The 14328-nt window shown below is 43.8% G+C and overlaps 2 protein-coding genes across 2 annotated transcripts in view; one reads left to right on the forward strand and one right to left on the reverse strand.

The window, feature by feature from the left end:
* Nucleotides 1–446: 446 nt before the first annotated feature.
* On the reverse strand, nt 447–7296 carry nob1 (NIN1 (RPN12) binding protein 1 homolog; the record flags this gene model as incomplete). Its single annotated transcript, XM_079231245.1, has 10 exons — nt 447–734; nt 809–953; nt 1043–1140; nt 1363–1593; nt 2746–2886; nt 4081–4200; nt 4299–4370; nt 4519–4652; nt 4761–4893; nt 7228–7296. The coding sequence occupies 10 exons, from the start codon at nt 7294–7296 to the stop codon at nt 465–467; spliced, it is 1413 nt and encodes a 470-aa protein (XP_079087371.1). The 3' UTR covers nt 447–464.
* A 361-nt stretch (nt 7297–7657) lies between these two features.
* Nucleotides 7658–14328, forward strand: part of wdr59 (WD repeat domain 59) — a 29080-nt gene continuing 22409 nt past the window's right edge. Inside the window, exons 1-8 of the mRNA XM_079231244.1 lie at nt 7658–7715; nt 7853–7902; nt 8240–8375; nt 8472–8557; nt 8953–9033; nt 9311–9348; nt 9450–9538; nt 9649–9765. Of these exons, the coding sequence (XP_079087370.1) occupies nt 7662–7715; nt 7853–7902; nt 8240–8375; nt 8472–8557; nt 8953–9033; nt 9311–9348; nt 9450–9538; nt 9649–9765 (651 nt within the window). The 5' untranslated portion in view covers nt 7658–7661. The remainder of the gene's footprint in view (nt 7716–7852; nt 7903–8239; nt 8376–8471; nt 8558–8952; nt 9034–9310; nt 9349–9449; nt 9539–9648; nt 9766–14328) is intronic.

Here is a 14328-nt window from a genome sequence, read left to right on the forward strand (position 1 = left end):
TGTGTGGGTTGCTGTCAATACTTTAAACTCTGAGCTCTGGACTCTTTCTGATCCTCATCATGCTTGATGTTCAGTTATGATCACAATATCTTTTACAAGGGATTTTTTCCCCAAGACTTTGCTGAACAAATACATATAAATAAACACAAGTTTTGGAATTAATTTAATCATAGGTTCCTATGACGACTCAAACAGGGAAGAGAGGTCTAGAGCCCCTAGGTTTTCAACGGGTCATGAGAATAGAATATTAATCTTATAATGAATGAAGAGAAGTCTTGAGATCATATTTATTAGGGTAGAATAGATACATAAACCTTATTAACGTCAAGACTTTTCTATTTAAAGGACTTGTAGTTTCTTCAGGGCTCTTGTTTGGATGTTAGCCGTAGTATCAGAGGAACCCAGAGGGCGTTGCGCAACGCCCTCTGGGTTCCTCTGGAGTCCCTCTGGGGTCCGTCAGCACCTCACTTCTTCTTCACAAACTTCTTGTGGGCGGAGTTAGGGTTGCTCCGCCTCCGTCCGCCGCCCCCCCGGCCGTCTCTGATCTGCAGGTTGGCCGCTCGGCTGTACACGTCGTTCTGGCAGAACGGAGACCCCCCGGCCGCGTAGTCCGGGTCCAGGACGTCGGTCTTCTGCCGGGCCTTGCGGGACAGCCTCTGCTGGGGGAAGCTCTGGTCCTCCACCAGCTGGGGGTTGTTGCTGTGCTTGCCTCCCTGAGGCAGCGGCAGCGAGTGCTGCAACACACCACAAGGTTAGTACTCTAGAAGCTCTACGGGGAACCATAGTCCTGCGGGTCAGAGTCTCTCACCCGCAGCCCTCGGGGGTTCAGGACCTTGGGGTTCTTGGAGAAGTGCATCCGGGTGCTGCCGTCCTGGCCCAGCGTCACGGCCAGCTTCTTCAATGTGGGGTTCCCGCAGTGAGGACAGAAGACTTTGCTCATGATGCTGGTCGTCCTGCAAAGGAGAGCACAGTCAGACCTGGTCCTGGGTTCAGGTGCTGGTCCTGGGTTCAGGTCCTGGGTTCAGGTCCCAGGAGGACTCACCTGAAGCAGGCGTGGCATCTCAGGATGTAGTTCCTGGCCTGCTTGATCAGCATCCCGTTGACCGACAGAACATGAAGGCCGATCTGAATGAGAACGTTCTGGAGAACAGGAGATCGATCAATGACCCTGAAGATGTTACCTGAGCTTTCAGAAGCCCATGTGATGTGCAACACCTTTCAATCGAATAATTATAAGAAAACGTATTTCTATATAATAAAGAGATCTACTCCGTCTTCACTAGCATGAAGGAACCCTCAAACAAAACCCGTTTGAGGGTTCCTTCATGCTAGTGAAGACCTCCTGACAGCTGCGTGTGTTACCTGCATGGCGAAGTCGGTGGTCAGACATCCCACTTTGACATCAGCTGGAGCCGTCCAATCAGCAGAGTCCATCTTCACCTGTTGGATGTTACTGGGAGTGATCCATCCTCCTCCTCCATCTTCATCCTCCTCTTCCTTAGGCTCGTTCTCTTTGTCTTCGTCGTCCGATTGGTGCTCTGTCTGCAGGGGCGTGTCCAACCTGCTCTGTAGTGCGGAGGCGTCGTCCACTTTCTACAGACATGATAGTGTTATTAACGTGTTAATAAACACGTTAATAACACATTATTAACACGTTTATTAACAGGTTTATAACACGTTAATAATGTGTTAAACATGTTAATTAAACGTGTTTATTAACATGTTTATTAAATGTTTATTAACACGTTTATAAACGTGTTTATTAACATGTTTATTAAATGTTTATTAACACGTTTATAAACGTGTTAATAAATATGTTCTTAACGCATTCATAAATACATTTATTTATGTGTTAAGAGTGTATAACCGTGTTAACAAATGTGTTCATAAAACGTGTTTATTAATGTGTTAATAAGCGGGGTTATAAACATGTTTATTAACGGGTTTATAACACGTTTATTAATGTGTTGACACGCAGCCACTGTCCGTCTTTTCTCCGTCATTTTTCTCCTCCGTGATGTTTAGAGAACTTGCCTCGCGTCGGGAAATGACCGACGTATCTATCTCTCACTAGAAATTATCATGATTTTGTGGTCAAACCCTTTTCATTCCTCATCTCATTTTAGGGAGGAAGTGACGTTGTGTTGTCGTTCGTTATGCTAGTGTGGGGGATGCTACGTGAGCTTGTTAGCTGTTCCGTTTGAGCTAACGTTACTGTTAGCGAAGAGCCCCGTTGCAATACTGTGAACACTCAAGCAATACACCTGCAAGTTAAGGAAACCAACGTATGCGAGTCGTTACTGCGGACGTTACAAGATCAAAGTTTACACCAACATGTTTTAACTGTCAAGCTTGAAATGACAACTAACGGTCGCGCAATTTAAATCTACCTGTTATTTTAAGTGCGCACTGATATGGAACGCTCTAAATGTAAACAGGCTGTACAGTACTTTGTCTGAATAAACTACACCTCGTGACTCACTCTCAACCAATCAGCATGCTTGATTTGATCTACCCGTATTATAAAAACATTTTAGTAGACGTGTTCATGGTTGATGTTCTGCCGTTTGGGTTTTACTCTGCTGGGTTTGCAGCTAGTAGAACATCATGAGAACGTGTTTTGTCTGTTGATGGTCTGCTGTAGGCGGCACGTGATTGGTCCGTTCGGTGCTGAGAAAGGTCACATGACACGGCCGGTTCCGTTTCCTCCGACTGCCGCTTCAGATGAAGTCTTCTGAAACTCACCAGCAGGTCCAGCAGACAGTCGATGGACTCCAGCGGTTCCCTCCAGAACTGGAAGCTGTTGAACTCGTCTCCTGCAGCTGGAGACGTCCGTGTGTCCTTCTGGTTCTGGTGGATCGGCAGGTCTGAAACCGCCACAGGATCCTGGAGGAGTCAACGAGTGAACTGAGGATCTATAGTGTTGTATGCACCTGAGACAGAGCTGTGACTCACTGGTGAACATGACTGAGGATCTATAGTGTTGTATGAACATGAGCTGAGACTCACTGGTGAACACGACTGAGGATCTATAGTGTTGTATGAACATGAGCTGTGACTCACTGGTGAACACGGCTGAGGATCTATAGTGTTGTATGAACATGAGCTGTGACTCACTGGTGAACACGGCTGAGGATCTATAGTGTTGTATGAACATGAGAGCTGAGACTCACTAGTGAACACGGCTGAGGATCTATAGTGTTGTATGAACATGAGCTGTGACTCACTGGTGAACACGACTGAGGATCTATAGTATTGTATGAACATGAGCTGAGACTCACTAGTGAACACGGCTGAGGATCTATAGTGTTGTATGAACATGAGCTGAGACTCACTAGTGAACACGGCTGAGGATCTATAGTGTTGTATGAACATGAGCTGTGACTCACTGGTGAACTCGACTGAGGATCTATAGTATTGTATGAACATGAGCTGAGACTCACTGGTGAACACGACTGAGGATCTATAGTGTTGTATGAACATGAGCTGAGACTCACTGGTGAACACGGCTGAGGATCTATAGTGTTGTATGAACATGAGCTGTGACTCACTGGTGAACACGGCTGAGGATCTATAGTGTTGTATGAACATGAGAGCTGAGACTCACTAGTGAACACGGCTGAGGATCTATAGTGTTGTATGAACATGAGCTGTGACTCACTGGTGAACACGACTGAGGATCTATAGTATTGTATAAACATGAGCTGAGACTCACTAGTGAACACGGCTGAGGATCTATAGTGTTGTATGAACATGAGCTGAGACTCACTAGTGAACACGGCTGAGGATCTATAGTGTTGTATGAACATGAGCTGTGACTCACTGGTGAACTCGACTGAGGATCTATAGTATTGTATGAACATGAGCTGAGACTCACTGGTGAACACGACTGAGGATCTATAGTGTTGTATGAACATGAGCTGAGACTCACTGGTGAACACGACTGAGGATCTATAGTGTTGTATGAACATGAGACAGAGCTGTGACTCACTAGTGAACATGGCAGAGGATCTATAGTGTTATATGAACATGAGCTGAGACTCACTGGTGAACACGGTTGAGGATCTCTAGAGGACTCACCAGGAGCTCCAGCAGCTTGCTGTCGATGCAGGGCAGCGGTTCTCTCCAGAACTGGAAGCCGTTGAACTCGTCCCCGCTGGACGTCTCCGTCTGTTGGACGCTCAGACCGCCCACATGTTTCTGAAGGGACGTCAAGGACAGAATAAACGGAGCAATGAGACAGGTGTTTCTTTACACTTGATCTTGATGGAAAGCCACTTGAACACAAGGACCCTGACCTGGGAGGGGAAGTGGAACCCGGCTACGTTAAGTGGAGTCTCCGGGTGGCGCTGCGTGCTGTGGACGTCCACCTGAAACACAGCAACGTTATCAAAGGAACCCCAGTTGAACCACGTTCTACGTTTAGCTTAGCACAAAGAGCTGGACGCAGGGAGAATAAACACTTATCCTCCAGTCGGTGGCATGAGGGAGAACCAATGTGAGGAAGGTTCTAGGTACCTTGACCTCCGGCTCCTTCTTCAGGTGCTGGGAGCCGACGTGCTCCAGCTCCAGCTGGTAGGTCAGAGCCAGGACTTTGATGTCTGTGGCGGACAGACTCGGGTAGTCGCCGGTCTTCTTGGAGAACTCTGTGACTGAGACAAGAAGCACACCAGACCTCAGGACGTGTTCAGGCTTAGATTAACCAATCGGACGTGTTCAGGCTTAGATGAACAAATCGGACGTTTTCAGGCTTAGTTTACCCAGTCGGATGTGTTCAGGATGCGGCTCCTTAAAGGTCAGCTGGTACGGCAGGAAGGCCAGACTCTTCCTGGTGGGTTTGTCTCTGATCTCGTTCACCACATCTCTCAGTGTGTAGATGTTGCTGCCAATATCCTGCAACACAAACACACAGACCGAACTGTTCAAGGAGACTCAACCTTCACGCTCAGCATGCGGTCATGTGAACAACCTGACCTTAATGGAGTCTGGCGAGTTTGGAGAGAGAGGTTAAGAGGTGAGAATATTCTAAAAGCAGGGCACACTTTAAATGATATATCTATGAGGTGTCCGTTTCTTCACATCAGAGCTGAACAGGATGACATGTGGTGTTCCCCCAGGTTCAATACTGGGGCCTCTTCTGTTCGTCTACATGATTCCACTGGCGAAGATCATGAAAAACCACATAACCCCATACAAGACCGGACCATAGAACTAAAGGGTGACCATAGACCTAAAGGGTGACAATAGACCGGACCATAGACCTAAAGGGTGACCATAGACCTAAAAGGGTGACAATAGACCTAAAGGGTGACTATAGACCTAAAGGGTGACTATAGACCTAAAGACCTAAAAGGGCGACTATAGACCAAAAGGGCGACTATAGACCAAAAGGGCGACTATAGACTTAAAGACCTAAAGGGCGACTATAGACCTAAAGGGCGACTATAGACCTAAAGGGCGACTATAGACCTAAAGGGCGACTATAGACATAAAGGGCGACTATATACCTAAAGGGCGACTATAGACCCAAAGGGCGACTATAGACCTAAAGGGCGACTATAGACCTAAAGACATAAAGGGCGACTATAGACCTAAAGGGCGACTATAGACCTAAAGGGCGACTATAGACCTAAAGACATAAAGGGTGACTATAGACCAAAAGTGCGACTATAGACCTAAAGACATAAAGGGTGACTATAGACCTAAAGGGCGACTATATACCTAAAGGGCGACTATAGACCTAAAGGGCGACTATAGACCTAAAGACATAGAGGGCGACTATAGACCTAAAGGATGACTATAGACCTAAAGACATAAAGGGTGACTATAGACCTAAAGGGCGACTATAGACCTAAAGACATAAAGGGCGACTATAGACCTAAAGACATAAAGGGTGACTATAGACCTAAAGACATAAAGGGCGACTATAGACCTAAAGACATAAAGGGTGACTATAGACCTAAAGGGCGACTATATACCTAAAGGGTGACTATAGACCTAAAGGGCGACTATAGACCTAAAGGGCGACTATAGACCTAAAGACATAGAGGGCGACTATAGACCTAAAGGGTGACTATAGACCTAAAGGGCGACAATAGACCTAAAGACATAAAGGGTGACTATAGACCTAAAGGGCGACTATAGACCTAAAGACATAAAGGGCGACTATAGACCTAAAGACATAAAGGGTGACTATAGACCTAAAGACATAAAGGGCGACTATAGACCTAAAGACATAAAGGGTGACTAAAGACATAAAGGGCGACTATAGACCTAAAGACATAAAGGGTGACTATAGACCTAAAGGGCGACTATAGACCTATAGACCTAAAGGGCGACTATAGACCTAAAGACATAAAGGGTGACTATATACCTAAAGGGTGACTATAGACCTAGAGGGTGACTATAGACCTAAAGACATAAAGGGTGACTATAGACCTAAAGACATAAAGGGTGACTATAGACCTAAAGGGTGACTATATACCTAAAGGGCGACTATAGACCTAAAAACATAAAGGGCGACTATAGACCTAGAGGGTGACTATAGACCTAAAGACATAAAGGGTGACTATAGACCTAAAGACATAAAGGGTGACTAAAGACATACAGGGCGACTATAGACCTAAAGGGCGACTATAGACCTAAAGGGCGACTATAGACCTAGAGGGTGACTATAGACCTAGAGGGTGACTATAGACCTAAAGGGTGACTATAGACCTAAAGACATAAAGGGTGACTATATACCTAAAGGGTGACTATAGACCTAAAGACATAAAGGGTGACTATATACCTAAAGGGTGACTATATACCTAAAGACATAAAGGGTGACTATAGACCTAAAGGGTGACTATAGACCTAAAGGGTGACTATAGACCTAAAGGGTGACTATAGACATAAAAGGTGACTATAGACATAAAAGGAGTTCTTCAGAGTGAATAAAGAAAAGATCACCATGGCAACGCCCTTCTTTTGCCGCAGCAGCGGATGAGCGTGATAAATAAATAAATAAATGTATGAATATATATATAATCCCGAGTGTATACAATAGCCAGGCGTTGTAAACACACGTGTGCACCGTTTGTATATCTACATTGTGTATTAAAAGATGGAAGCGGTGTCCCGTAGAGACAATATAAATAAAGTCTCTCCGGTCCCGGTACCGGACACCGGACAGACTGACGTCACTTCCGCAAAACGCGTCTTTATGAATGATAATCATAAACTCACCTGCAGCGGAGCCTTCTTTAAAAACGCTCCAGCGTCCGCGACAACATGCGCCACCAGGGTAGCCGCCATTTTGGATATGTTACCGGAAACTGGGCCGACCAATCAGAAGAGACGAAAGAGTCTCGTGCCAAAGAGAGTGCGGTGCGTTCAGGAACTCCTCACCGCGTGTGTAAAGATGAAATCTTGTTTTAAAGAACATGTTGGGGTCTCTCCTTCTACGATTAGAAATGTTAATTAAAATAAACGTTTCTGTAATTAGAAGTTATTAAATTATATAATAATAATATATCATTCAAAGTAAATTATGTTGGTATCCTTATGGGAATCTTTTGCTTGATGCAAATTGAGGTTTTGTTTCCGCAGGGCCCATGAATGCGACGTCACATGTCATCAGCATCACGTGACGTTCTGTTGACAGTGGAGGAGGGAGGAAGATGGCGGCCCGCTGGAGCAGCGAGAATGTGGTGGTGGAGTTTCGGGATGCCCAGGTAAATATATATATATATATATATATATATATATATATATATATATATATATATATATATATATATATATATATGTGTAAAAAGATAGACTTTCTTTTATTTATTTGTTTATTATTTTTCTTCTTCTTTGTTTTCAGGCCACCGCCATGTCAGTGGACTGCCTGGGCTCACACGCTGTTCTGTCCGGGTAAGTTGAGTTCACCTGAACGCACCGCGGAGTCACCCTGTAAACACTGTAACTTAATGGCGCTGCGTTCACTGTCACCCTGTAAACACTGTAACTTAATGGCGCTGCGTTCACTGTCACCCTGTAAACACTGTAACTTAATGGAGCTGCGTTCACTGTCACCCTGTAAACACTGTAACTTAATGGCGCTGCGTTCACTGTCACCCTGTAAACACTGTAACTTAATGGAGCTGCGTTCACTGTCACCCTGTAAACACTGTAACTTAATGGCGCTGCGTTCACTGTCACCCTGTAAACACTGTAACTTAATGGCGCTGCGTTCACTGTCATCCTGAAGGAGGCGTTTCCTGTACATGGTGAACCTGGAGGCTCCCTCTGAAGCGCCCCGTAAGATCGGGCGCCAGAGTAAGTGGGACGTGGGGACGGTCCAGTGGAACCCTCACCGGTCTGAGGCCCACGTATTCGCTGCCTCGGTGAGTTCTGCCGTTCACGACGGAGACGACGGGCTCCTGAAGTACACATGATAAAGTGTGTGTGTGTGTGTGTGTGTGTGTGTGTGTTGTCTTCAGAGTAACCAGCGCGTGGACCTGTATTCCTGGAGGGACGGCTGTGGTCAAGTTCACTCGTCTCTGCAGGGACACACCCGGGTTATCAGGTAACTACGGGGTTAAATCAAACGCACCTGGGTCATCAGGTGACTACAAGGTTAAATCAAACGCACCCGGGTCATCAGGTAACTACGGGGTTAAATCAAACGCACCCGGGTCATCAGGTGACTACGGGGTTAAATCAAACACACCCGGGCCATCAGGTGACTACGGGGTTAAATCAAGCGCATCCGGGCCATCAGGTGACTACGGGGTTAAATCAAACGCACCCGGGTCATCAGGTGACTACGGGGTTAAATCAAACGCACCCGGGTCATCAGGTGACTACGGGGTTAAATCAAACGCACTTCTCTGCAGGTTAACAGGCAGTCTGGACACGATGGCTGTAGTTCAGAGGCGCTCTGTGGTGCGTTCACTGACTGTGGTGTGTTCGTGTACTCAGTGATCTGGACTGGTCCTGGTTCGAGCCAGAGTTCCTGGTCACCAGCTCAGTGGACACCTACATCTACATCTGGGACACCAGGTGAGAGAGCCAATGACCGTGTGTGTGTGTGTGTGTGTGTGTGTGTGTGTGTGTGTGTGTGTGTGTGTGTGTGTGTGTGTGTGTATGTATGTATGTATATATATACACACATATATATATATATATATATATATATATATTATATATATTATATATATATATTATATACACGCATACATACATACATACATACATACATACATATAGCTAATGGTTTTGCGTTAGCTAGTTGTCGTTAGCTTGTTGTCCTGCAGTAACGAGGTCTTTGACTCCACAGAGACACTCGAAAACCCACCGTGGCTCTTTCTGCTGTTGGTGAGTCTCCTCTTCCTTCTTCTTCTTCTTCTTCTTCGAGTATTTTCAGCTACTGAAGCAGAAACCTGTCCCTCTTCTTCTTCTGGTCCCGTCTCCTCCAGCCGGAGCATCTCAGGTGAAGTGGAACAGGAAGAACCAGAACCTGCTGGCCTCCAGCCACGATGGAGACGTCCGGATCTGGGACAAGAGAGTGAGTTCTGGGGGTCTGAGGGATCTGAGGAGTCTGAGGGATCTGAGGGGTCTGAGGGATCTGGAGGATCTGAATGATTGATGGTGTCCCCGTTGTGTCCTCTCTAACAGAAACCCAACACGGCGGTGGAGTACCTGGCGGCTCACCTGTCCAAGATCCACGGCCTGGACTGGCATCCCGACAACGAGTTCATCTTCTCTACGTCCAGCCAGGACAACTCTGTGAGGGTGAGGAAAACAAGCGCACCGATTAGACCAGAGAGCTGCATCTCTGGATCTCTACATCTCTGAATCTCTACATCTCTGCATCTCTGAATCTTTACACCTCTACATCTGTGAATCTCTACATCTCTACATCTCTGCATCTTTACACCTCTACAACTCTGCAGCTCTACATCTCTGAATCTTTACACCTCTACATCTCTGAATCTTTACACCTCTACATCTCTGCATCTCTGCATCTCTGAATCTCTACATCTCTGAATCTCCACATCTCTGCATCTATGAATCTCTACATCTCTGAATCTCTGCATCTCTACATCTCTGAATCTCTACATCTCTGAATCTTTACATCTCTGCATCTCTGAATCTCCACATCTCTGAAACTCTGAAACTCTGCATCTCTGAATCTCTGAATCTCTGCATCTCTACATCTCTACATCTCTGCATCTCTACATCTCTACATCTCTGCATCTCTACATCTCTCAATCTCTACATCTCTGAATCTCTACATCTCTGAATCTCTACATCTCTGAATCTCTGAATCTCTACATCTCTACATCTCTGAATCTCTGCATCTCTGCATCTCTACATCTATGAATCTCTACATCTCTGAATCTCTACATCTCTACATCTCTGAATCTCTACATCTCTGAATCTCTACATCTCTGAATCTCTACATCTCTGAATCTCTACATCTCTACATCTCTGAATCTCTACATCTCTGAATCTCTGCATCTCTACATCTCTGAATCTCTACATCTCTGAATCTCTGCATTTCTACATCTCTCAATCTCTACATCTCTGAATCTCTACATCTCTGAATCTCTACATCTCTGCATCTCTGAATCTCTGCATCTCTACATCTCTGAATCTCTACATCTCTGAATCTCTGCATCTCTACATCTCTACATCTCTCAATCTCTACATCTCTCAATCTCTGCATCTCTACATCTCTACATCTCTCAATCTCTACATCTCTCAATCTCTACATCTCTGAATCTCTACATCTCTGAATCTCTGAATCTCTACATCTCTACATCTCTGAATCTCTGCATCTCTACATCTCTGAATCTCTACATCTCTGAATCTCTACATCTCTGAATCTCTACATCTCTACATCTCTGAATCTCTACATCTCTGAATCTCTACATCTCTGAATCTCCGCATCTCTGAATCTCTGCATCTCTACATCTCTGAATCTCTACATCTCTGCATTTCTACATCTCTCAATCTCTACATCTCTGAATCTCTACATCTCTGAATCTCTGCATCTCTACATCTCTGAATCTCTACATCTCTGAATCTCTGAATCTCTACATCTCTGAATCTCTACATCTCTGAATCTCTGAATCTCTACATCTCTACATCTCTGAATCTCTACATCTCTACATCTCTGAATCTCTGCATCTCTGCATCTCTACATCTCTGAATTTCTACATCTCTGAATCTCTACATCTCTGAATCTCTACATCTCTACATCTCTGAATCTTTACATCTCTGAATCTTTACATCTCTGAATCTCTGCATCTCTGAATCTCTGCATCTCTACATCTCTGAATCTCTACATCTCTGAATCTCTACATCTCTGAATCTCTGCATCTCTACATCTCTGAATTTCTACATCTCTGAATCTCTACATCTCTACATCTCTGAATCTCTACAACTCTGAATCTCTAAATCTCTGAATCTCTACATCTCTACATCTCTGAATCTCTACATCTCTACATCTTTACATCTCTGAATCTCTGCATCTCTACATCTCTGAATCTCTACATCTCTGAATCTCTACATCTCTGAATCTCTGAATCTCTGCATCTCTGCATCTCTACATCTCTACATCTCTGAATCTCTACATCTCTGAATCTCTGAATCTCTACATCTCTGAATCTCTGAATCTCTACATCTCTGAATCTCTACATCTCTGAATCTCTACATCTCTACATCTCTGAATCTCTGCATCTCTACATCTCTGAATTTCTACATCTCTGAATCTCTACATCTCTACATCTCTGAATCTTTACATCTCTGAATCTCTGCATCTCTGAATCTCTGCATCTCTACATCTCTGAATCTCTACATCTCTGAATCTTTAAACCTCTACAACTCTGCAGCTCTACATCTCTGAATCTCTACATCTCTGAATCTCTACATCTCTGAATCTCTACATCTCTGAATCTCTGCATCTCTGAATCTCTGCATCTCTACATCTCTGAATCTCTACATCTCTGAATCTCTACATCTCTGAATCTCTACATCTCTGAATCTCTACATCTCTGAATCTCTACATCTCTACATCTCTGAATCTCTACATCTCTGAATCTCTGAATCTCTACATCTCTGAATCTCTACATCTCTGAATCTCTGAATCTCTACATCTCTGAATCTCTACATCTCTACATCTCTGAATCTCTACATCTCTGAATCTTTACATCTCTGAATCTCTACATCTCTACATCTCTGAATCTCTACATCTCTGAATCTCTACATCTCTACATCTCTGAATCTCTACATCTCTGAATCTCTACATCTCTGAATCTCTACATCTCTACATCTCTACATCTCTGAATCTCTACATCTCTGAATCTCTACATCTTTACATCTCTGAATCTCTGCATCTCTGAATCTCTGCATCTCTACATCTCTGAATTTCTACATCTCTACATCTCTGAATCTCTGAATCTCTACATCTCTGAATCTCTACATCTCTGAATCTCTACATCTCTGAATCTCTACATCTCTGAATCTCTGCATCTCTACATCTCTGAATTTCTACATCTCTGAATCTCTACATCTCTGAATCTCTACATCTCTACATCTCTACATCTCTGAATCTCTACATCTCTGAATCTCTACATCTCTGAATCTCTGCATCTCTACATCTCTGAATTTCTACATCTCTGAATCTCTACATCTCTACATCTCTGAATCTCTACATCTCTGAATCTCTACATCTCTGAATCTCTACATCTCTACATCTCTGAATCTCTACATCTCTGAATCTCTACATCTTTACATCTCTGCATCTCTGCATCTCTACATCTCTGAATCTCTACATCTCTGAATCTCTACATCTCTGAATCTCTACATCTCTGCATCTCTGAATCTCTGAATCTCTACATCTCTACATCTCTGAATCTCTACATCTCTGAATCTCTACATCTCTGCATCTCTGAATCTCTACATCTCTACATCTCTGAATCTCTACATCTCTGAATCTCTGCATCTCTGAATCTCTGAATCTCTACATCTCTACATCTCTGAATCTCTACATCTCTGAATCTCTGAATCTCTACATCTCTGAATCTCTGAATCTCTACATCTCTGAATCTCTACATCTCTGAATCTCTACATCTCTGAATCTCTACATCTCTGAATCTCTACATCTCTGAATCTCTGAATCTCTACATCTCTACATCTCTGAATCTCTACATCTCTGAATCTCTACATCTCTGAATCTCTGAATCTCTACATCTCTGAATCTCTACATCTCTGAATCTCTACATCTCTACATCTCTGAATCTCTGCATCTCTACATCTCTGAATTTCTACATCTCTGAATCTCTACATCTCTACATCTCTGAATCTTTACATCTCTGAATCTCTGCATCTCTGAATCTCTGCATCTCTACATCTCTGAATCTCTACATCTCTGAATCTTTACACCTCTACAACTCTGAATCTCTACATCTCTGAATCTCTACATCTCTGAATCTCTACATCTCTGAATCTCTACATCTCTGAATCTCTGAATCTCTACATCTCTGAATCTCTACATCTTTACATCTCTGAATCTCTGCATCTCTGAATCTCTGCATCTCTACATCTCTGAATCTCTGCATCTCTACATCTCTGAATCTCTGCATCTCTACATCTCTGAATTTCTACATCTCTCAATCTCTACATCTCTACATCTCTGAATCTCTACATCTCTGAATCTCTACATCTCTGAATCTCGACATCTCTACATCTCTGAATCTCTACATCTCTGAATCTCCACATCTCTGAATCTCTGCATCTCTGCATCTCTGCATCTCTACATCTCTGAATCTCTGCATCTCTACATCTCTGAATTTCTACATCTCTGAATCTCTACATCTCTGAATCTCCGCATCTCTGAATCTCTGCATCTCTGAATCTCTGCATCTCTGAATCTCTGCATCTCTGAATCTCTGCATCTCTGCATCTCTACATCTCTGAATTTCTACATCTCTGAATCTCTACATCTCTACATCTCTGAATCTTTACATCTCTGAATCTCTGCATCTCTGAATCTCTGCATCTCTACATCTCTGAATCTCTACATCTCTGCATCTCTGAATCTCTGCATCTCTGAATCTCTGCATCTCTACATCTCTGAATTTCTACATCTCTGAATCTCTACATCTCTGAATCTCTACATCTCTACATCTCTGAATCTCTGAATCTCTACATCTCTGAATCTCTACATCTCTACATCTCTGAATCTCTACATCTCTGAATCTCTACATCTCTGAATTTCTACATCTCTGAATCTCTACATCTCTACATCTCTGAATCTCTACATCTCTGAATCTCTACATCTCTACATCT

This window comes from Taurulus bubalis (assembly GCF_910589615.1).
Source record: "Taurulus bubalis genome assembly, chromosome: 15".
NCBI classification, from domain to species: Eukaryota; Metazoa; Chordata; class Actinopteri; order Perciformes; family Cottidae; genus Taurulus; species Taurulus bubalis.